General features: G+C 37.3%; 2 protein-coding genes across 3 annotated transcripts; both read left to right on the plus strand.

Moving 5' to 3' along the window:
* Positions 1–701: 701 nt before the first annotated feature.
* LOC140887018 (syntaxin-132-like) lies at positions 702–14,737 on the plus strand. 2 transcript variants are annotated; one of them, XM_073294015.1, is made up of 14 exons: positions 702–898; positions 2,282–2,392; positions 2,559–2,615; positions 3,527–3,575; positions 3,909–3,997; positions 4,083–4,156; positions 5,099–5,141; positions 5,241–5,301; positions 5,410–5,435; positions 5,520–5,597; positions 5,887–5,967; positions 6,728–6,793; positions 6,922–7,111; positions 14,597–14,737. In XM_073294015.1, exons 1-13 carry the CDS (start codon positions 881–883, stop codon positions 7,093–7,095), a joined length of 927 nt encoding a protein of 308 aa, XP_073150116.1. In that variant the 5' UTR covers positions 702–880; the 3' UTR covers positions 7,096–7,111; positions 14,597–14,737. The 2 variants fall into 2 exon arrangements, with proteins under 2 accessions (XP_073150116.1, XP_073150115.1); XM_073294014.1 differs by lacking the exon at positions 14,597–14,737 and having other exon boundaries at positions 6,922–7,263.
* A 1,743-nt stretch (positions 14,738–16,480) lies between these two features.
* Positions 16,481–19,569, plus strand: LOC140892504 (uncharacterized). The gene is made up of 5 exons (XM_073301426.1): positions 16,481–16,855; positions 17,113–17,271; positions 18,019–18,100; positions 18,671–18,849; positions 19,261–19,569. The coding sequence occupies exons 1-4, from the start codon at positions 16,511–16,513 to the stop codon at positions 18,814–18,816; spliced, it is 732 nt and encodes a 243-aa protein (XP_073157527.1). The 5' UTR covers positions 16,481–16,510; the 3' UTR covers positions 18,817–18,849; positions 19,261–19,569.
* Positions 19,570–24,654: the final 5,085 nt, after the last annotated feature.

Here is a 24,654-nt window from a genome sequence, read left to right on the forward strand (position 1 = left end):
CCACTTATATTCAAACAATTGAAATACATCGTATCAATATACCGTTTCAAACGTAGCCTAAAAGGTAGTTGTATATCTGTATATAATTTTATGCATTTAAACTTGTTGAATTAAACTTTTTAAAGTAAAGAAAGTTGTTTTCAACATATCCGTATTTTTCAACATTACATAACAAACTAAGATTTGTGCTTGGATTAATGAATTGAAAAAAAAAAAAAAAACATATTTCAAAGCATCGATTTCAGATGCATCGAATTGCTTGAATAAACACAATTGAATGGAATATCGAATTCACTTCATATCAAGTCATGTAATATTACCAATAGGTGTTGTAGATTTCAAATGCACTTGTGACGAGTGTGATTCGAAATTCATTCTCTAGTAGATTTATGCAAACAAATCAATCTATCCATCCTATTCATGAAATAATCGATATTTCAAAAATACTCAAGTCAAACTACTGATCCAATGTAGGCCAATTAATTAGGCTGGTAGAATCAATTTTTTGCATACCTAATATCTCAGTTTTAAATAGTAAATTGACAATACAGTTATTATTTTTCTTTCTAAAATTAATTATTATTATTATTTGTTTGAAAGAAAATTAATTGTTTTTATATTGAGAAAAAAACAATTATTATTCTTATTTTTTTTACTTCAAATTATTATTTGACAGAATGGATTTGGGAAGAAAAGACCTGCCTTCACGCTCCCCCACCTCTCTCTCTCTCTCTCTGAGCTGTTTTTAAATTTTTATTTTTTATAAAAAAAATTTATTTCACAAAACGCATAAACACTAGACTGAGAGGAGCCTTTTTCCCAGGGGAGAAGAAGATCCCTTGATATAACAATTCTTCTCTCGTTTCTTCGACTACTGAAGATGAACGACCTTTTGTCAGTGAGTTTCCGCCTTATTTTGATCGATTAAATCTTGATCTGGTGCATAATTTTTCTGATTTTGAAGTCTAGCGTGGAAATGTAGCGTTTATCAGCTGGGAATGGAATGAAAAAATATATTTTTTTTGGTTTTATAAAAACCCTTTACGCGGCGATTTTGATCGTTATTTATCTGGACTGGAGAAATTGCTTGTGAGAAGAATTGGGACGTAGATTGCTTTCATTTTAGTTTGACTCGTTTTTATGAACTTTCTATTAGTTGAGTGTGGTCGAATTAATGAAGTAGAGAACAGATCTTCAAAACGTTGTCAATTCTGTTAATTTTGGATCGGATGCCTATTTTTCTGTTCGAGGAGGGGTGTGTCATGTCTCAAAGTTGGAAACTTTGGATAGGATCGTCTTTATTGGACTCGAGTTCATGTTTCTTTATGGGAATGAGCTCCTTAACTGAATGTTTTTGGTAAAAGATGAGGAAGGCGCTTGCATTTATTATTGTTGTTATTATTTTATTATCTTCTTTTTGTTTTTGGGTACTTTAGGCCTTCACATTGATCTTGACACATGAAATTTACTGGTCTGTCAGTTAAACTTGTTGATATGCCATAGAATGCTCATGAAGTATCTTATATTTTCATATAATTTCAGTCCTTGAACTTTTTATTTGGTTGGGTGCATCTCGATTTGCCGCTTTGTACTTGCTGATGTACCATATAGTTTGCACGAAACCTATGTTATCATTTATTTAAGAATCACGTGGCTTAACTGAAACGAATTTCTTGTGAATTTAACAGGGTTTGTGATTCCATAAGCATTCAAAGTAGATTATATTAAGTTAGGGAATCTTTTTGTTATATTTTACACTAAAAAACCAAGAGGGTATCGAGCTACTCCTAGACAGACTTTTCTGGAACTATGCTTGAAACTTATCATATGAACGATATCATGGAACTCCATTTTGCATCTTGCATCTGGACTTCCAATTTATTGGTAGAGAAATTTTGTGTAATGCGTCATGCTTGTCTTCAGCTACACGGTGAAAACTTAATATTATGTTTAGTATCTGAGTTATGGTTTCATTCTGACCGGTAACTTTTTTGATGCCCCAGTTTGTAGGTATGATTTATGCTTCTTGGTTGAGAAAAGAAACAATTTTTAAGTTTTTATCTTAATCTACTATTTCTAGTTTAGATTTTGTATTACTATTATGAGATTCTCATTTTTAGCTCTTAACAACTGTAAAAGTGAGTGGACTTAGCCATTAGTTTCTTCGCTGATAATTTTAAACATATCTGAGTTACACGTTTTCCCTCCAATAGTTGTTTATTCAACAGTGCTGTTTACAAGTTCATGTATGACCTTTTCCGTTCTTGTGCACTTTTTGCAGGACTCCTTCGTGATCCCTCAGGATCAAAATAATAGAAACTCTGATATTGAAATGGGGATGCAGAGACCAAATAATTCAGAGGAATTAGGCTTGGAAAATTTCTTTAAGCAGGTGGCTATGATTTAGAATAATTACCGCTCCACAGTGATCCCAAAAAGGACCTTTTCGGCTCCTTTCTTATTTCCAATTCCAAATACCCTAAATCATATGGAATTATTTGCTTATCTTTTTTTTAAAAAAAAAAAAACTTTATTTGTCTTTGATTTTGTATTTCTAGGTTCAGGATATTGAAAAGCAATATGAAAAGCTCAATACCCTATTGAGAAAGCTTCAGGTTTGTAGTAGTCCGTTTCTGCCTCCCTTCTTTTTGAGTCCAAAGGTTTACGAGTATGGATAAAATACCTTACTAAAGCTAACTCTTTCTTATCTACAACAACTCTATAGAATTTCTTGTGCCATAATATGGGCTTGCCCAGTGTTGCACTGTTTTGGACTTGACATGATTTCTGATTGTACTGTCCTTTTAGGTGAGCTCTATACTTTTAATCTGGAATTATCCCGGTATACTGATCCGACAATTGAATGAGGGACATCAATACAAAAGAAGCTTATAACACCCTCCTTACTTGATCTTCCTCTTTTTTAGCTGTTGTTAGCGGTGTGAGGGACATCAATACAAAAAGCTAACTCTTTTTTAGCTTCTTCACTTCATACTTTTTCCTGTAACTGTGTCATGTACGTGGTCCATGTTTGTCTATCTTAAGTATGAAATTCTCTTTTTTCGATATTTCGAATTCCTCCACCTTCAAGGTTTCACAGTAATGATTTACTAGCATTGCCCTCCCATCACCTTAATATTTTTTGAATATTTCTGATGTTAAGACTACTTTGTGTTATTGGGAACATGACATTTTTTGAAAGCAACACATTGCTGTGTAATACTTGTGTCTGGACACAACGATGGTCTTTTGACGATTTCGCTGAAGACAATTTTGCAAGTTTCAGTTGATATTTAATCGCAACTAGTTCTTTTACTTCCCCAGTTTACACAGGCTTGTATTCACGCTATTAACAATTGCATGACTGGTTCCTAATGTAGTACAATGAGTTAAATAATATGCTTCAACTTGTTGGTGCAAACTTCTCTTGTGAGCTGCTCGGACTATTTTTATGAAGAGATTAAGCTCAGAAAATTTGTCGACTTCCAGCATGTGAATTCTGATCATTTACCATTATCTATGGCAGGATGCTCATGAGGAATCAAAGTCTGTTACCAAGGCTGCTAATATGAAAGGTGGGAGTTTCCATCTGACTTTGACCGGTGTTGCGGTAGATGGATTTTCCTGGATATTTTGTATTTTGAAGTCTTTCTAAAAGAAAATTACCATTGTGAAATGGGTTGGACCTTATCAATCACCGAATGAATCTTTGGAAAGAAATTAGATTCTTCTTTCCATATCTAAAACATATTATGACATAACTTAGAACGAGAGAATCTTCGTGCCCGGAAAATTGTTGGGAGTGATCAAAGTTCTTTTACCTTTTGGTCACATATTAGCCATGGTGTTGGATTGGATGGAGTTCCCTCAACCCTAACTTCTCATGATTAATGTCATATGATCTGCAGCAATCAAGCAGCGAATGGAGAAGGATGTTGATGAAGTAGGAAAAATTGCCCGTTCTATTAAATCAAAAATTGAGGCACTTGACAAAGAGGTGAGAAAATATGTCTACTTTCTTTTTGTAGTTTAGCAATGGAGATTTCTGAGAATAGAAAATTTTGATAAACTTTTTTTTCCAGAATTTAGCTAATAGAGAAAAGCCTGGGTGTGGTAAAGGATCGGGTGTAGACAGATCAAGGACAGCAACAACAGTGTAATCACATCCTTTTATGATGTCCTGGTTACTCTTCTTTCATAAATCGCATTTGTTTCTTTCATAAATTGCCGATGTTTCTTTCATAAATCGCATTTGTTTCATATGTTTTCGTTTACAAAAACAAGAAATATGATGTTTCGTTTGATCATTTTGAAATCGGCGTAATGTTGAGACTCTGGTCCATGTAAAATCTTGTTTTGGTAAAGGCCCATATCAAACCATTAATAAATAATAACCAATTAAAATATGTGACACATTCAGTGAAATGTATATTTCTTTTTTACATACATAGCCACAGTTCAATTTCAGATATATTTTCCATCACTGTAGTGTCCATTTTTGAACTTAGCTGCATCTTACTTCTCTGCCTGGATTTGCCTAAGACACGCACTAGCTGCAGAAAGATAAAGTGATTTTTACTGTTTGATGCTGTTGGTAGTCATGTTATGTTGTTTCAGTGACACATTTCATTCCTAGGAATACACATCTCAATAATTTCTTTGAACTTCTAAACTTAAGAGTAAACCATCCATCTGGCTTGCAAAAGCTGTTGAATAATTATCAGGTGAGGACTTCGACGATACAATATAGCCACAAAAATAATAAATAACAGTCAATTTGTTGCAGTAGAGGCAAGTGCTCAAGTTGATTGATTACTTAATTGGAGTTGTTAATTCATGACTGTCATGGCTGCTGGCCATCATCATTCCCTTGTTTTGGCTTAAGTCTACCAGTACTTTACCGTTTAATAGTTAGACTAACCATGCAATATGATGTTTGTGGCTGGCTAATATCAGATTTCAAACAATCGTGAGACTTCAAATCGGTTGTAGATCATGGGCTACATGGAGGACATGCTGCAATTTTCCACTGTTCCTATCCCTATTTAATGATGAGATAAATGAAGCATAAGCTTTAAACGACTGTGTTTATATGCAGGGCTTTGAAGAAGAAGTTTAAAGACAGGATGTCTGAATTTCAGGTTGGTCTATTGCATATTATGATATGTGTGATTTCGGGTTATTTCAGTTTGAACTTTATAGCACCTATTTCTCTTCGGTCATAGTAAGTACTTTTGCAGACTTTGAGAGAAAACATACATCAAGAGTATCGTGAGGTTGTCGAGAGGCGTGTATTCACAGGTATTGATATTTGATACTACTTGTCTAAGAGCATAGGTTTTGCCACTTACTGCCACAGGTTTCTAAAATCTGTTTTACCATTTGACAATTTTTTTTCACGTGATTCAGTCACGGGCACGCGAGCTGATGAAGAGGTGACTTCTCAAGTAACTTATTTAGTTTCCAGAACACCATAGTTTATTTACACATTGTGCATTTACTTCAATCTTTATCTGCAGACAATTGATAAATTGATAGAGACTGGAGATAGCGAGCAGATTTTTCAGAAAGCAATCCGAGAACAAGGCAGAGGCCAGGTTTGGTTCTTCCAATGTTCTTTCTTGGTTATCACATATCATCTGTACTTTTCTTCTTGGGTATAATGCCACAGCGTCATGAATTTAAATATTTAGGCTTGGTACTTGCATCAGTAGCAGTTCTTTCCATAAATGACTAGTTACAGGTTTAGAAATTTGGGCGAGGGATCTTCGCATTATAATTTTCTGCGGAGGAGCAGCTCAGTTTCACGTAGCACCTTGTTGGATTTGCGAGGGATGTTTTTGGTTAAGCAAAGTAGTTATGTAGCTTTTGTTATTTATATTTCAGGTGATGGATACTCTTGCAGAAATACAAGAGCGACATGATGCTGTTAGAGATTTAGAGAAGAAGCTTCTTGAATTGCAACAGGTATATAAGTATCATACTGCTGATGATTGTAGGTGCTGCCAGGTTTAGGAAGTTTGTTAAGGAACCTGTTTTGCATATCCTTGGCAAACTACACATTATGTGTGAGTTTGGCATCCATAACACTAGGAACTATGGTTGAGGCCACATGTCCTGTGTTTTTTGAGCATGCTGCTGCCTCATTAAATGATTGTGTTGTGCATAATGCTCTAATGCAGCAAATAGATGAGTCCTTTCATTTTCTTGTTGATTCTGATCGTACCAGTTAATTTAATCTGTAACAAAAAGTAATTATAAACTAAGCACAGCCATGCCCTTAGGTTTGAATGATTACGATGATTCCCTCTGTATTGCTAAAGTTACAATGGGAACCCTTGAGGTTTGGTCAACCTTAGATTCTCACCTCTTGTTGTAGGGGGTTTAACCTTTTAATTAGATGAATTATCTTAAGGGTTTGTAATTATTCAAATCTTAAGGTTAACCTTTTACATTCTCACCGTGTGACTATTCAACTCTCAAGGTTCACTTTGTAATTAGATGAATATCTTATCATTAGTGATTAACCTATGCATGACATTTCTTCTGAGGCGTCCTTGTAACTTAATTGTTCAAATCTCAAGGTGGCTGTGTAATCAGTTGAAACTTGGAGGGATTTCAATGTTATTTACACAAATCTTAATTTGTAACAGATATTTCCAAATGAAAACTAATGGTCCAGTGCATCAAATTATGATTACTTCATCATCATTTTTTTCTCGCGCAGATCTTCATGGACATGGCAGTACTGGTTGAAGCTCAAGGGGACATGCTTGATAATATAGAGTCACAGGTATACTATACCATAAGCATGCTCTACTACTGCTGCAGCTTTCTTCTGGGAAATTAGAATATTTTCTGGATTTCCAGTGGACGAAGTTGATAACTTTATGAATTGTTCCTCACGGTTTCAAATCTCAGGTCTCATCAGCTGTGGACCATGTGCAATCGGGGAACACTGCCCTTCAGAAGGCAAAGAGTTTACAAAGGAGCTCCAGAAAATGGATGTGCATAGCTATCATCATTCTTCTCATTATCGTTGCAATCATAGTTGTCGGTGTCCTTAAACCGTGGCAGAACAATAAAGGCGCTTAGCTCTCCCTCCGACCGGGTAATGTAATAATGATGTATAAATACACACAAGTAATGCAATTGGGATTTGTTTTCCTGTCTTATACTACTTTGTGATCATTCTTTCTCTTATGATATTAGAACTTTGTGTTTGCTTTCCAACGTATACGCAATTTCTAGTCAACTTTCACTTGCCTGTGTGTAATATTATTTATTTTTTGAAGAACTACCCTTGTTATTTACTTTTGCTGGACTTTGGATGAGTGCTAAATTGCTCATAATATGAAAGAATACGTATATTATTTTTTCCTAGTTACTAGTGATCTACTTAAACAAGAAGGGCACAACCACAGTACTGGGTACAGTAGATGTAGATCCCCTATGCTGCTCTATGCCCGTGTCCATTTCAAATCCTTTGGAGTTCATACAATATTGGGGCCAGAAAAGGGAACCCAAAACCTTCGTTTAAGAGAGTCGAAAACTAATGGGGCGAAATTACAAGATACAAATGTAATACGCAAATTAAAGAGAGAAATTGCGAACAACCTTGTGGAGTTGGGGGGTTCGAATCAAGATTCTATGCAACATCTGGTGTAGCAAACACCTTCTATTCGGTGTGAGACCCATACATCCGGGTGTATCACACCTGATCTACCGTAGAATCTCAGGTGGATTAAGGTAGTGTTTGTAATTTGGATTATGAATTTTTTCTCAACAAATTTGTGAGATAAAAATTCACAATCACTTATTTTTAGAAATTGCAAACACTGTCTAAGTTTTTGGGGTCTTAGGTTGTGAACATGTTGTCGATTTTATTTAAAATCAACATAAAATATGTTAAAAAATAAGGAATTTTCGTTATCATACCCTACGAAGTACCACCTGTACTATTTGGAAAGGAAGTTTTACTCTAAATCGGTAAAGCATTTTTCATTCTTTTCCTTTCGATAAAATCTCCCAAACAATCGGAATGTTTAAATTTCGTTATATTTTTCAAATCCTTCATTGAGCCTCGACGTGGATTCTAACCACTTAAAAAAAGGGAAGGACAGAAAGAAAGAAAGAAGAATTAGAATTATGACTCAATATGTACACTTGTTTTTGTAGTAGTCCGAACCCAGTTTTAGTGAGTAATTGCTAGTTAATCCAATTAATATGATTAAGGGATTTCAATTGGATTAACAGAGCCCGTTAATGGACCCAGAATGATCAGAAGTGGTCCGGAGGGTCAGGTGGAACGGACGCAACGTCCGGGGATCGGACGCAACGTTCGTGCCATCAGAAATGCGTCATTGCTTACGTACTTGATGGAACACTGGAAGCATCGAAAGCAACGATGGTGAACGGAAGCAACGTTCGTCAGGAGGAACGGACGCAACGATGAGGAACGGACGTTCCGTTCGTTGTCTATAAATAGAGGTGCCGAGATTCATTTCAAAGCACATCATTAACCTCTTCTCTCTCGATTCCTTAGTCTTCTAGCTCAGATCTAGGAAATTTTAGGCGTCCCGTTGGGAATCCGGAAGTGGCATAGCGATCCAGGCGTCGTAGCGGAGCTGTGGCCTAGTTTTGAGGCAAACGACAGCAAAGGGCTAACGACGGACGAAGGTATAACTTTTGCTTTCTAAAAATATTTAGGAGTATGCAATAGCTTAGTTAAGGCTTTTAGAGCACTATAATGATATTAGTATCATGTGACAGTGTAGTGCGGATTCTAGGCGTGGACCTAGAGCTGATAACACTTGCCTTGGGATCGCTATGCCACTTTCGGATTTGGTTGTATAATTATTTGGGTATTTACAGATTCCTTTCCTTGGGATTGTTTATGGTTTCCGCAGTTTAATTCTGATTACTGTTTTATTAAGTTAATTGCATGCCTAAGTTCTATTTAGTAGGTGATCTCAGTAAGGATCACTACATTTATGGTATCAGAGCATGCATAGTATTCTTGGGATTTAGATTCTGCATACGATAACTGTGAGGTACTTTTGTAGATGGCGAACTATGATGACCAGAGTAGCCATGGTAGTGGAGGTGGACGCTGGGGAGATGATGATCGTGAGCGTCATCGGGAACGTCATCATCGTCGTCGTGATGAGGAACGTTTCAGTGTGCGCCGATTCTTGCATATGGGTCCTAAGCCCTTGATCGGAGACGAGTCTCCGGAGGATGCGGAGAACTGGTTAGACCGCATGAAGACGACTTTTCAGACGTTCCGTTGTACCGAGGAGCAGAAGATGGAGACGCTTGGTTATCTTCTGGACGGGCGAGCCCGTAAGTGGTGGAGATTCACTTCTGCACTGTTCGTCACGGCGAGAGGGGTTGCCACTTGGGCCGAGTTCCGCACAACTTTTCAAAAGCTGTATTTTCCTCCTGCACTCCGTCAGATGAAGTACAATCTGTTATCCTATTGCCCTGAGATTGCTGACAGCTCTGGGATGAAGTACAATCTGTTCCTTCAGGGCCTTAACCCTGAGATTCATGACCGTGTGGCGATTGGTGATGACATGACCTACGAGGGTTTGGTGAGCCGTTGTCACCAGGCGGAGGATAGCATTCGGCGGAACAGTACTTTCTCTCAGTCTAGGCCTGCGAGTTCTTTGGGTCCCCGTGCTCAGGCTTTTAAGAAGTCCGGATCTACTTCTTCTTCCTCTGGTTCCGCTGGTGTTGTCCGTTTTGGGAAGAAGGAGAAGTGCGACCATTGCGGGAAGAACCATCCGATCGATCGATGCCGCAAAGCTTCTGGAGCTTGTTTTCGTTGTGGAGAGGTGGGTCATCTCCGGAGGGATTGTCCACTATCTGGGGGAGGCGGGTCTGGTTCAGGATCGGGTTCTCAAGCCACCGTTCAGCAGAGGTCGCAGGGACTGCCTGCTGGGAGTTCTCACTTGAAGCCGCGGGCTTCTGGCCAGGTGTTTGCCTTGAGGCATGATCAGGCAGTGGAGGAGAACGAGAAGGTCATCGCAGGTACATTTCTGTTATATGACATACCTGCTCTTGTACTTATTGACACTGGTGCATCTCATTCCTTCATTTTTGCACGTTTTGTTAAGAGGCATAAATTACCCTGCATTGCACTAGACGTAGTAGTATCTGTTTCTACTCCGAAGGGTCAGTCTGCTTTGGCTAAGCGTCTAGTGATGGTTGCCCTTTAGAGTTCGAAGGGAACATTCTGATAGCGAATCTCATGGTTCTTGCGATGGACGACTTCGATTGTATTCTGGGGATAGACATGCTGAATACCTATCGAGCTTCAGTGGACTGTTATCAGAGATTAGTACGCTTTCATCCGGATGAGAGTGATAGCTGATTTTTCTATGGTGAGGGAGCGCGACCCCCGATGCCTTTGGTATCAGCTTTGAAAGTCTGTCGAGCTCTAGAGTCTGGCGGGGAAGGCTACCTTATCTATGCAGTTGATTTGTCCGCTGAGAGCGTTGGGATGAGAGTATTCCTGTTGTGGATGAATTCCCAGATGTATTTCCAGATGAGATTCCGGGGTTTCCTCCTGCTAGGGATGTCGAGTTTGGCATAGAGTTAATGCCGGGTACTTCGCCTATTTCTCGAGCACCGTATTGTCTGGCTCCGTCAGAGATGCGAGAGTTGAAGAATCAGTTACAAGATCTTTTGGACAAGGGGTACATTCGTCCTAGTGTATCTCCTTGGGAAGCTCCTGTTCTTTTTGTAAAGAAGAATGATGGGTTTATGCGGTTGTGCATTGACTATCGGCAGCTGAACCGAGTTACTGTGAAGAACAAGTATCCTTTGCCTCGTATTGATGACTTGTTTGATCAGCTGCAGGGTACTTCGGTTTACTCCAAGATTGACTTGAGATCTGGGTATCATCAGATGAGAGTCCGAGATCAGGACATAGCCAAAACTGTATTCCGTACTCGCTATGGGCATTACGAGTTTCTAGTGATGCCATTTGGATTGACTAACGCGCCGACTATATTTATGGATCTGATGAACCGTGTCTTTAGGGAGTTTTTGGACAAGTTTGTCGTGGTCTTCATTGACGACATCTTGGTGTATTCGCGTAATGCGGACGAGCATGTTTCTCACTTGCGGTTGGTACTGCAGACTCTTTGGGATGAACAGTTGTACGCCAAACTGAGCAAGTGTGAGTTCTGGATGGATCGAGTGGTCTTTCTTGGCCATATCATATCCAGGGAGGGGATTTCTGTTGATTCGAGCAAGATTGAGGCTGTGCTTAATTGGTCGCGTCCGACGACGATTGCTGAGATCCGTAGTTTTCTGGGTCTAGCAGGTTATTATCGTCGCTTCATTTTGAACTTCTCTCAGCTAGCTCGACCGTTGACGCAGCTTACCTGCAAGGGTGTTGATTTCGAGTGGTCCTCCGAGTGCGAGGAGAATTTTTGCGAGCTTCGATGACGGTTGACTTCTGCGCCGGTGTTGGCATTACCGTCAGGATCTGGAGAGTACGTGGTTTACACAGATGCTTCTTTTCAGGGGTTGGGTTGTGTCCTGACTCAGAATGAGCATGTGATCGCATATGCTTCTAGACAGTTGAAGTTGCACAAAGACAATTACCCAGTGCATGATTTGGAGTTGGCAGCCATTGTGTTCGCTTTGAAGATCTGGCGTCATTATTTGTATGGCGAGAAATTTGAGATCTTTACCGACCACAAGAGTCTCAAGTATTTGTTCACTCAAACGGAGTTGAACATGAGACAGAGACGTTGGATGGATTTGCTTAAGGACTATTATTGCGAGATTAAGTACCATCCGAGAGCTGCTAATCTCACTGTTGATGACTTGAGTCGCAAGGTGCGACTATCCGCACTTCAGACTTGTTCTATGTCTAGTGCGATCGGTGATTGTTGTTCTTCAGGGTGTACCTTCAAGCACAAGAAAGGTATGCAGAGTATCCAGATATTTGCGATATTATCTGAGCCAGCTTTGTATTCGCGGATTCGGGATGCTAAGATGTTTGACTCAAAGACCCAGCGTTTGGCTCGTCTAGCTAACGAGGGTAGCACGTCTGGATTTCACTATCAGCCAGATGGTTTTCTGTGTTTGTCTGGTAGGCTTGTAATTCCGGAGGATGTAGAGTTGCGAGAGGAAATTTTGTCTCAGGCACATCGCACTAAGTTGAGCATTCATCCGAGGAGCAACAAGATGTACAAGGATCTACGTACTCGGTTTTGGTGGAAGGGAATGAAACGCAGTGTTTATCAGTTTGTTTCGAGATGTTTGGTGTGTCAGCAGGTCAAGGCAGAGCACCGACGACCTGGAGGTTTGCTCCACAGTCTGCCTATTCCTGAGTGGAAATGAGAGCTTATCACGATGGATTTTGTGACTCATTTGCCGGTATCCTCGAGGAATTTTGATGCTATCTGGGTTGTGGTGGACCGACTCACCAAGTCAGCGCATTTCATTGCCTATAGCCGAGAGTACTCTGTAGATCGCATGGCGCGATTGTACATTCAGGAGATCGTTCGACTTCATGGAGTGCCTGCGAGCATTGTCATCGATCGAGACCCCAGGTTTACTTCTAGGTTCTGGGGGAGTGTTCAGTGTGCGATGAGCACTACTCTCAGTTTGAGTACTATTTATCATCCGGAGACAGATGGTCAGTCAGAGCGCACTATCCGTACCTTGGAGGATATGCTTCGAGCTTGCACTATGGACTTTGGTACAGTCTGGCAGGATCATTTGCCATTGATCGAGTTCGCGTACAACAACAGCTATCATACTAGCATTGGGATGACACCTTTTGAGGCATTGTACGGGCGACGTTGTCGTACTCCACTCTTCTGGAAAGAAGTGGGGGAGAGACAGGCTGAGAGACCAGATTTTATCCAGCAGACAGCAGATGTTGTTGATCAGATCAAGAAACGGATTAAGATTGCACAGGATCGTCAGGCCAGCTACGCTAATACTAAGCGTAGGCCTCTGCAGTTTGATGTTGGGGAGAGAGTGTTTCTGAGAGTGTCACTTTTCCGCAGGATTCTCAGATTTGGCCTCAAGGGCAAGTTGTATCCCAGGTTTATCGGTCCGTTTGAGATCTTAGAGAGCATTGGCGATTTGGCTTATCGTCTGGCTTTGCCACCGTATCTGTCCAGTATTCACGACGTGTTCCACGTATCTCTGTTGCGACGGTATGTGGCAGATCCGTCTCATATTCTGCAGCAGTCTGAGGTTCAGGTAGATAAGGATTTGACCTATGTTGAGAGACCTATTCGTATCCTGGATCATAAGGATAAGGTCTTGCGAAACAAAGTCATTTCTCTAGTTTTAGTTCAGTGGCAGCGCCGAGGCACTGAAGAAGCTACTTGGGAGCTTGAGAACAGGATGCATGCAGAACATCCTGAGTTATTTTGATTTCCTTTTCTAGTTGTATTCAGTTGTAAACTCTGTAAACGTTTGACTTGAATAAAGAATGTTTCTGCATCTTGTTTTACATTCAGTACATAAGATCTGATTTCGAGGACGAAATATCTTAAGTGGGGGAGAATGTAGTAGCCCGAACCCAGTTTTAATGAGTAATTGCTAGTTAATCCAATTAATATGATTAAGGGATTTCAATTGGATTAACAGAGCCCGTTAATGGACCCAGAATGATCAGAAGTGGTCCGGAGGGTCAGGTGGAACGGACGCAACGTACGGGGATCGGACGCAACGTTCGTGCCATCAGAAATGCGTCATTGCTTACGTACTTGATGGGACACTGGAAGCATCGGAAGCAACGATGGTGAATGAAAGCAACGTTCGTCAGGCGGAACGAACGCAACGATGAGGAACGGACGTTCCGTTCGTTGTCTATAAATAGAGGTGCCAGAGATTTATTTCAAAGCACACCATTCACCTCTTCTCTCTCGATTCCTTAGTCTTCTAGCTCAGATCTAGGAAATTCTAGGCGTCCCGTTGGAAATCCGGAAGTGGCATAGCGATCCAGGCGTCGTAGCGGAGCTGTGACCTAGTTTTGAGGCAAGCGACAGCAAAGGGCTAACGACGGACGAAGGTATAACTTTTGCTTCCTAAAAATATTTAGGAGTATGCAATAGCTTAGTTAAGGTTTTTAGAGTACTATAATGATATTAGTATCATGTGGCAGTGTAGTGCGGATTTTAGGCGTGAACCTAGAGCTGATAGCACTTGCCTAGTATTTGAGGTACGAAAGTACTGTTCGAGATATCCTGACTGAGTATGCATGTATTATGTGACTGCATGATTTATATGCCATGATTATATGCTGCATACATTTGCATCTTGTACTATCTCCTTTGAGATGTCTGTTAGTAGGGTTCTACCATATCCTGTTAGTGGATGTACTTCCATCGATTTGGGTCCGGCATACCCACTAGTATTTCGGTATGTGAGCCACCTCCTGAAGCGATGACACAGCGTGCTACATACCAGGGCTCGGTCTGTCTCTGTTTTCTATTCTTGACCTCTAGTCAGTAGGCGGTTCACTTGCATTCATGTATACTCATACTCTCGTGCTGAGCGTTTTATGCTCACGTCTCGTACTCTGTGTTTCTGGACACCCTATTCCATGGGGCAGGTTTGCGATTGGATGAGGCGGGTGGATCCAAGAGGGGATAGGCAGTGGTTGGTCAGCTGGAGCTTCGCCTAGGTTTTTATTCTATTGTTATTGGGTTGATACAACATTCGATTTGGTTGTATAACTATTTGGGTATTTACAGATTCCTTTTCTTGGGATTGTTTATTGTTTATGGTTTTCGCAGTTTAATTCTGATTACTGTTTAATTAATTTAATTGCATGTCTAAGTTCTGTTTAGTAGGTGATCTCGGTAAGGGTCACTACAGTTTTCCTCCTTCATTTCCTAATTTTTCAATCGTTTTTTTTGCATTTAAATTGGAAGTCATTGTTAATCCGCAAATTTATTTAATGAGATAATATGCGAGTGATTTTATATTGTTTTCACTGTAATGAAATTGGGATATAACACGTACTCTAAAAAAGTATGATATAGCATACGTTTTTTTAAGACATATAACATTTTTTTTCAATAATAAATAAATAAAACACGTCTATTGGCCAACATATACTTTCATTATTATCTAATTCTGTTTTTTAAGAAAAAAAACAAGAAAATAATGTGGAGAAAAAGTTATGTTGTAACTCATCTTAGGACATGTTTGGTAAAAAAAAAAATGAGTTAGAAATAGAATGGACATTCTCATTTTGTTTTTTTTAATGACGTTAGATTCTAAAATTGTTACCTTTAATTTCATATTAATAAACCCCGAGCTAACCCAATAACCTGCAAATTTCGATATTCAAGTAAACCGCACCGAGAAAATTCTATGTCACAGGTTCATCCGAGAAGATATTGATATGAGAATCGAACTCGTAACCATTTGTTAATAATTTATCAACTATACCGACTCGTATACTCTTAGAATATACATTCTCATTTATACACTACGGTCTACACACATGCTTGATATGATATTGTAAGAAATAATTTCATGTCAACGAAAATGAACTTTCCCATATGAATAATCATTCCTTTCATTTTAGATTGAAATGATAATTCTTACAATCTCACTTCTCGTTATTATGTACTAGCATATTTGCACACAATGTTTGTGACGAAAAATTATTATTTTTATTATACTTAATTTCAATTAAAGAAATATAATAAATTTATAGTAGAAAAAATAAATTTGTTGGGGGTTAAGAATAATAACAAAAGTAGCATTATTTCTATTAGGTATTTTCCACTTCATTAGTTTTTTTAAATAATTTAGAATTTGAAAGTAGATAAATAAATATAAATTATTATTAATTTTCAAATAAAATGAATGTACTATATATTACATACAAAATTTGGAAAGAAAAATGAGAGAAATAACTAATGAAAAAAAGAAAAAAAATTGAGATAGTGAAAAAAAGTGATTTATTTTGTATATTTTTTTATATTTATTTTATATTTTTGATATATCAAGAGATGAACCAAGAGTCTTTTACGGAATGAACCAACAAATTTGTTGGTACCATTATTAATATTCCATGTCTAATCACACGTTTTTTTCATCATATTATTTATCCATCTATTAATTATAATTTTATATCAATCAAATCATTAATTATTTATTTTATATCAATCAAATCATTGAATTAAAATTACTATATTACCCTTTATAAATAATATTATTTATATTTTTTTATTATTAAAAAAGATAATATGATAATTTAACATTTTTATATAAAATTTAATCAATCAAATCAAATAAACTATAATCTATCAATAATCAAATATTCATTATTCTTTCTTATTTATTTTTTATTACATTACATTACTTATCTATATATTATGTACCAAACTGAGCCTAATAGATAACAGATAAGTAAAATATTTCTCGTATTTAGCTTAGCTTAGCTGGGTTTAACTAATATAAATCATATATTAGTACTTCTGAGTTCTCTGCAGTGTAGCTGCTAAGGTTGATGATGGAGAGCGCGAGGGAAAACCCTAGAGCGAATCTAGGAAACCCATCAAACGACGTCGCTGCTTCCGGAGAAGCCCAAGAAGACGACGATACTCCAATGCTGAGCTTGCAAGCCCTGGAGGCACTCAAGGAGTTCCTCGCCGAACAGAACCGCGGGATTGAGTCGACGGACGACGCGGCCGAGGAAGTGGCTCTTGTGGCGGAGGACTGGCGGCTCAGCCAGTTCTGGTACGATCGCTCCACCGCTGAAACCGTTGCTACCGAAGTCCTTACCATCTGCCGGAACCTCAGTTCCCCTTCCATCGCTTGCATTGCTTGCCCCACTCTGTACGCCTACCTCAAGGTACTTGAGTCTTGGAAAGAGTCGCGGTATTTGAGTGAGTTTACTTAGTTGTCAGGGTTTAGCTAGGTACTTGCAGTCCTGAGAGTGGAATTTTCTCGAGCTTTGATGGAATTAGGACTTTTAATACGCATAATCGAGCGAGCACAATTTTGCATTTCGGCACTTAAAACTTATCGACAATCGATAATCCTGTTTATTTGTGTTAGCAACTCATATTTTTAATGAGTTATTTCCTGTTTCTGTACTTGAATATGCAGAAAATTGATCCTCAAGTGCCAGCACAGCTTCTTGAGTTTGACAAGAGGTTTGGGCAGTATGGGGCTGAGTTCACGTTTTATGATTACAACCAGCCTGAGGATCTTCCACTGTCGTTGAAGCACACCTTTCCAATTATAGTTGCAGATCCCCCTTACCTGGTAATTATTTTTCAAGAAATTTTTCTGTCTCTAGATGCATGATAGTTTGAAAACCAAATTTTTAACCGAGCTAGTTTTAACTAGCTTGAATTTTTGAAGCTCAACTGACTACTTGTGCTTCAGTTGTATTCTGTTTTGCTGCCATACTTACCTGCTGTATGTTCCTATGACCTTGTTGCATGAAAATAAATGGCGAGGCACTATGAGTGCTATTATCCAGGTGGATAATTTGTCAAATTAGCTGTTTGGCTTGATTGTATGGTGAGTATTAACCGGCCAGATTTTTTGGGTTCAATAGAAGTATGCTCTAATAATGTTAGACCTTGTCGCACTTGCTTTTTGAAATGCACCATATCTATTGGAACTGAAATTATTTTGTTGTTTTATGTTAAATTTCATTCGAATGAAATACATTTTGAAGAACATGGATGATACCCTCCTCTATTTCAGTCTTCTCGAAACTTTTATGGTATCTACTGCTTGTCACTTGCTAATTTCTATTGTTTGGATGTATACTATGTTAGAGAATATTGTTTGTTTTTGAGTTTAAGATTTCGAATAGCAACCGATTAGAATATCTTGGTAGCTATGTTATCTTTTATTGTCATGGCAGAGTATTAGGAATTAAATAACCTTTTAGGCTGCATATATAAAAATTGCTTCCGAAATCGTTCTAATTTAATTTAAAGCTGAAATTCTTTAATCTTTATGACATGGATCATTCATCATGTTGGAATTTTGTGCCAGAGCAAGGAGTGCTTGGAGAAAGTAACTAAGACAATCAAGTTTCTATTGAGACCCAAGGAATCTTACATTCTATTACTTACAGGTTATACATTATCTCCAGTCAGTTTAGTTACTGCTTTTCAACAACATTGGTTTCTGGGTTCTACATTATACACTTGACCAAATAATTGAAAGGAACTATTAACGACTCTAAGACAAAAAATATTATTAACTATTTGAAAAGAAAGGCTGATCAGCCTATTCCCCATAATCTCCCTGTGCTGCCAGCTGCACTTTTTTTGCGGTTTTTCATTTCTTTCAGGATGTTATGATTGGGCTAGTTTTTTTGCCTTTTTGATCTTCTGTTCTCTATTTGAGCTTTATTTATTTAGTGATTCTTTTAGAATTCATCACAAGCCATATTGTGCAGTTAAACACGACCTCAATAGTAGTTTAGTTATATAATGTGTCAAAATAATAAATTTCCATGGTTTGCTTTGATATGTTTTAATGCTGCCTGCTTTCAATACAAAACTTAAAATATTATGCTGTGCTTGTTTAAAATAACATCGGTCGAACGGCTGCTGGGTTTAGAATGGTAACAGGAATGATAAAAAAACTCAGAAAAGAAATATTGGCCTTACCTTTGGCCCCTTTCTGATTTTTTTTGTAGGTGACGTACAAAGGGACAGGGCTGCGGAGCTTTTAGCCCTTCGTCCTTGTGGGTTTCGACCGCAGCACTCAAGCAAGCTTGGAAATGAGTTTCGTCTTTTTACAAGCTATGACCCTGGGACAAGACTAGATGGTTGGGAGGAGTAACAGTATATCTACCCTTTCAGTCATCATAATCATGTAAGTTCGATCATTTAGTATCTGGGTCGACGTAAAGTATTAGTTTTAACTTGATGATTTTCTAGTTAGCATGCCTTGTCACGACAGTGTGGAATTTGTCTATTAGAACTACCCATTGGCCATTTCCTTGAGAATCACTTTGATGCTGCTTTTTTAGATTAAGATTCAAGTTTACTGGGAGATGGGCCCGTGTGTTAGGTTAATCTGGAAAATTCTTTTGGATTAACATGTTTTTATACAAAATTTTCACCTTGGTGAAATGTGGTTGACACAAATTTGATCTTCATCGATTCGGTTTTCTCTTTTAAATAATTTCTAGTTCAATTTTTGGTTAACATTTCTTGCCATCCTGACCCAGTGGTTACTGCAATCTCCTCAGAGGCGAGCTAAAGTAAATATTCTTGCTTGCAGTGCTTTGTATCATGCTTTGGCTCCAACGATACCCGTTGTCACGCGGTACATATCCGTGGTCCATCTCTCATATGGATCGATCTGCAATGACTCGTAAAACTCATTGACGTCTTATTTAATTTTTCCGAGTGCAATGGTAGGTGACCGAAGACGAATTAACCTTTTCACTCCACATAACTGTTGCTTGTGTGCTTAGGTGGGATTTGTGTTTTTGCACTGTTCTTAAAAATCCATCTGCCGCAGGCATTTAAACTTGCATGTAGTAATAAACTTGGAGTGTGAAATAAGTACAAATTTATACACATACAAGTTGTGTGAAGCAATGCTTGAGGAGTGCCCTAACTAGCCAACCCCTGTCTGATCGCACCAGTAAGGTAGTGTTTGAGAGAATTTTTAAGAATTGTTTATCAGCTTTTCTTCACAAAATTCTAAAAGTTCTCCCAAACACTACCTAAATAGCACACGAAAATGGATGGAAACAAGTACAAATTTATATACAAGTTGGAAGAGTAACTAAAGTGCCAAATAAGGCTAATCCATCGCAAGGTTTATACCCCACCTCATAGATTCCTTACATCATCTGAGTAAATTCTGTTTGACAAAAACTCTTATGAGACGGTCTCAAGGGTCATTTTTTTGAGACGGGTCTCTTATATGGATTATTCATTAAAAAGTATTACTTTTTATGCCAAAAATATTACTTATTATTATAAATATGAGTAGGATTGATTCGTCTTACGGATGAGACCATTTCATATGAGTGTTACTCATTCTGTTTTTGGCTGCATCTGTTTCAAAGGATGTTAATTCTATGTTTTATGTGCAAGTAAATGCCCCATATTTGTTCTTGAAGCAACGGCGGAAATGGTTTAACTTGTACACATAATTTATTTATATTCATGTCAAATATTTTTTCTTAAAGAAAAATTGGAAATAAGTTGATTGTATATAATATATATACATATATACATAAAATATTAATAAGTAATAGGAGTTTTCAAGGAAAACAAAATGTAATAGGGAATTAACCAGCACTTGATAATGTTGAAGATAGGCACGAGAAGAGCTTACTCATAATGAGTTTGATGTAGTTGGATTTTGGTTTAACTTGTATCTATCGCGTATCTTGAAACGGTTTAGATTTTTTTGAAAAGATAATAATAATTTTGGTTAATTACATCAAACACATTTCAAATATGTTAATCAGGCTTATTTATCTTTTTTAGTAAGTCTTATTTGTGATTTTAAAAACACGAGATCTAAAATGTTATTAATTTTATATAAGATGTGCTTTTGTTTTTTTGATTTTTTTTTATACGAGTGTTCGTGCAGTTAACCCAAAATAATTGAAATATGCATATAATTAAATTTCTACATAAGTAAAACATTGGACGGGTGATGATCATGAGATCATAGATGTGCTACGTGTAGCTTCAGTCAATTGTTCAAGTTAGTTTTTCGGATGATTCGACCTTGATCGTAGGGTAGGATAAATTCAAATTGATACACGAAGATAGAAAAACTCTAAAGGATGAAGAATGATTTCATTTCATTTCTTGAGTGAAAAGACTTTTTACAATACTAATATAAGAAAAGCCAACGACAAGTGGTGGCCAAGAAATCTGAACTAACTACATAGCCAAAATATTCCTGTGCTTTCATAATCATTAACCTATCCACCAAGTGAAAATGACTTCTATATAGACTTGGGCTTTATTTTGATTTGGGCTTTGGAGTTTACTTGTGGGCCTTCTTTTGTTTCCTTAACTTGCCCCCTCAAGCTCAGTGTGGGTTGAAGAACAACACTCAGCTTGTCACGTAATCTCAAGAAGGCATCAGCAGATAGCGATTTTGTGAGAATATCCCCAATTTGAACAAAATACGGCACATGTTGAACTAGGAGTTTGTTAGCCAAGACTTTTTCTCTGACAAAATGAAGATCCAGCTCAAGATGTTTGGTTCGAGAATGATGAACAGGGTTCACACTGAGAGCAATAGTACTCATGTTATCACACCAGAGAACAGGGACTCGCTGTTGAGAGATATGAAGTTCGTTCAATAAAGACTGAATCCACAACAAGTCAGAGGCAGCATTGGCCAAACTTCGATATTCAGCTTCAGCGCTTGAGCGAGAGACTACAGCAGTGGAAAAAGCATCTTCCCAAAACCGCAAAGGCATTGAGGCTTGGGCTAAAAGTGTAAGTCATATCTCGACAATTTGGCGATGTTTACGTTCCACTACACCATTCTGTTGAGAAGTGTATGGACATGAGAACCGATGACGGATCCCATGTTGTTGGAGAAAAGATGATAAAGCTTTGAATTCACCCCCCAGAGTCAGTTTGTAAGGATTTGATTTTCTTGTTAAATTGTTTTTCAACATAAGATTTAAAGAGATTAAATACACGACTAACTTCAGATTTGAGTTTAAGAAAATAAATCTAGGTAAAACGACTATAAGCATCAACAAAGCTAACATAATATCGAAAACCATTGTGAGACTGCTCATGAGCTGTTCCCAAATATCAGAATAAATTAGTTCAAATGGTTCAGTGAATTGAGTTAAGGAAGCGGGGATGGGAAGAGCATGACTTTTTCCCATTGGACACGTTGAACAAAATGAGGGTTTTTCATTACTTGAAATAGGCACATTACAATGCTTTAGAATCTGCCTAACAGTAGCAAAATTAGGGTGTCCTAGTTTAAGATGTCAGCTGTAATGGACCGGGTGCGTCCCTCTGCCTCTGGCCCATCTGGCCTCAGCTCTGGGGCCCGCGACCATACTCATGATTTTTTCCCTCAATTATGATTTATTTTTTCTTTTTTCTTTTTAATTTAACTATTTTTTTCTTTCTCCCCAATTTTTTATTTAATATATAATACATTAATCATTTTAAAAACAAACTATTGCGTGCAACAAAATGCTGGTGTATATTAAAAATTTCAAATAACCTGAATTTCATAATTTTAGATGTATGTGTTTATAATACTTCTGAAAATGTAATTAACATTTTATTGTTTGAATGTATACAAAAATTGTCATTAAAACCATAAAAAAATATTTTTACAGTTAAAATGTTATAGTTTTTGCAACATGAAAATATAAAATAGTCAAAAAAATAACATTAAAATATCATAACTCGACGAATAAATAAAATAAAAAATAGTGTGATTCATATACATTTTTATTGATTAGAATCTGAAATTTGTGTTAAAAATATGGTTAAAACTTAAAAGCATCAACCTCCTAGCAAAAAGTACGAAAGACATAAAACTCCTATATAAAAAATATTAATATATATATGTTAGTACATCTTTCATTTGTTCAACATCGAACACAATATTTCACCATATATTATAAAAACTCAGGCATATTTACCGCATATAAGAGAAATTTTTTGTCCGATTTTTTAAAACAAAAGGTCTAGATGCTATCTATTTTACACAGATGCTATTTTTTTAAAAAAAAATTATAAAAGGTCTATAGCTTTTTTTTTTTTGAAAAAAACATAAGTGGTTTAACATATATATATATATTTATTTTTCACATAAGCTTGTTATCTTTTTTAAGATTTTATAAAGGGGTTATATGCTATTTTGCCAATAACATATCACATATGATAGAATTTAGATAATTTATAGATCGTAATTTTTGAAAATGCTGAACTACCACGAATTATTTCTATATATCTAATAGGTGATTCTACATGTACATGGAGGGTTACACGTAGCACTTAAAATTACATAAATTTATTTTGGAAAGAGTTTTTTCAAATAAAATGGAGGGATACTTTTGTAATTTCATGTGTAGTATGTAGTGTAACCACAGATTTGATAGACAGGCCTACCAGATGAGTAATGTCATCCTCGACCTCGACCACGACCACGATAGAATTGTGAAGGAGACTGAGAAGAAAACTCAGATTTCTTCGAAGTGGGAAATGTAGTAGCATTTACGGTAGGAGTAGTTTTGGCAGTAGGAAGAGTATATGATTCTATTCTCCCTTAATGAGCCAGTAAAAGAGCACTCACATCAGAAACAGTAAGGAGATCGGCTCGAGAAGTAACATGGACAACTAGAGAATCATACTCTATACCAAGACCACCCATAACGTAAATGATCTGATCTTCATCGGAAATGAGATGTCCACAAGCGGCCAGAGTATCCATGAGAGTTTTCATTTTTCCCAGGTAATCTTTCATAGTTAGATCGCCCTTTTTCAGAGTTTGAAGTTGAAGCTTGTATTGCATTACCTTGGCTCGCGATCGTGTAGCAAAAAGAGAGGTAACTCTACCCCATAGTTGCGTGGAGGTTAAACAACCAATCATTTGACTCTGAACTCCTTCAGTCATCGATGCAAGAATAAATGGAAATGAGAGACAGCTTAGTGGTACCAAGATTCAGTTGAATTTGGATATATGCCTGGTGGTCCAAGTTCGAATCCCGGGGAGGGCAAAAACTCTCCTTTCCACAGCTTAGTGGTACCAGGATTGAGTTGAATTTGGATATATGTCTGGTGGTCAAAGTTCGTATCTTGGGGAGGGCAAAAACTCTTCTTTCCAGGTGGAGAGAAGACCATGAGTATGGGCCTGGGCCCCCAGAGCAGAAGGCCAGATGGGCCAGAAGCAGAGGGACGCACCCAGCCCATTACATAAAAGGGCGCCCTTTTATGTAATGGACCGGGTGTGAAACGACCCAAACATTCTAAAATAATATATGCGGAATTTTTTTTTTTTTTAAAATAATACTAAGTAAAACAGATGTACATACATGCCCATACATATATGCACAAAATAAAAAGATTTAAAAATAACATAAATAAATTGCAACATTTTTACTTAAATAACTGAGTCAAACTTAAATAAAATACGGTCAAACAATCAACTTAAAAGGTTGCATGCAATAAAAATTATGAATTATAACTTAAAATCTTACTTAAACTTGAACTTAAATATAATCATATATTACATACATAAACATTGTTGAGCATAACATTTTTTTCTAACATCGCATGGTCATATCCGTAGTGTAACCTTAAACTTAAAAGTTCGACTGATCAGTCTCTTAGAACCAACGTACGCGGCGATAACGAATCACCTCTTACTGGTAGTAAACTACCCTTAAATTGACAGTAAACTGCCCTTAACATGTGGGGACTGGTCCCCCTTAAATTGTCACATTACTTCAACTTCCAACATAAAATTATTTTCTAGCTCAACCTTAAACATTAAATCATGCCATAAAATTATTTCATGAATGCATGCACTGAAAATATGTCCGTAATATATATTTAATTAATTTTTTATAATATAATATACTTATACTTAAAATAGACTTTATGCATAAAAATAATTAAATATATATCCCGGACTTATTTATTTTCATGGGTTGGT

The sequence above is a fragment of the Henckelia pumila genome, chromosome 3 (assembly GCF_033568475.1).
Source record: "Henckelia pumila isolate YLH828 chromosome 3, ASM3356847v2, whole genome shotgun sequence".
Classification (NCBI taxonomy): domain Eukaryota; kingdom Viridiplantae; phylum Streptophyta; class Magnoliopsida; order Lamiales; family Gesneriaceae; genus Henckelia; species Henckelia pumila.

What these genes read in the sequence shown, in the direction of transcription:
- LOC140887018 (XM_073294015.1), top strand. An exon ending in CAAGGCTGCTAATATGAAAG is followed by an intron (nt 3,576 to 3,908) that starts GTGGGAGTTTCC and finishes TATGATCTGCAG; the next exon opens with CAATCAAGCAGCGAATGGAG. An exon ending in TCAAGGACAGCAACAACAGT is followed by an intron (nt 4,157 to 5,098) that starts GTAATCACATCC and finishes GTTTATATGCAG; the next exon opens with GGCTTTGAAGAAGAAGTTTA.
- LOC140892504 (XM_073301426.1), top strand. Translation starts at nt 16,511, where the DNA reads ATGATGGAGAGCGCGAGGGAAAACCCTAGAGCGAATCTAGGAAACCCA. An exon ending in CTCTGTACGCCTACCTCAAG is followed by an intron (nt 16,856 to 17,112) that starts GTACTTGAGTCT and finishes TTGAATATGCAG; the next exon opens with AAAATTGATCCTCAAGTGCC. An exon ending in TTGCAGATCCCCCTTACCTG is followed by an intron (nt 17,272 to 18,018) that starts GTAATTATTTTT and finishes ATTTTGTGCCAG; the next exon opens with AGCAAGGAGTGCTTGGAGAA.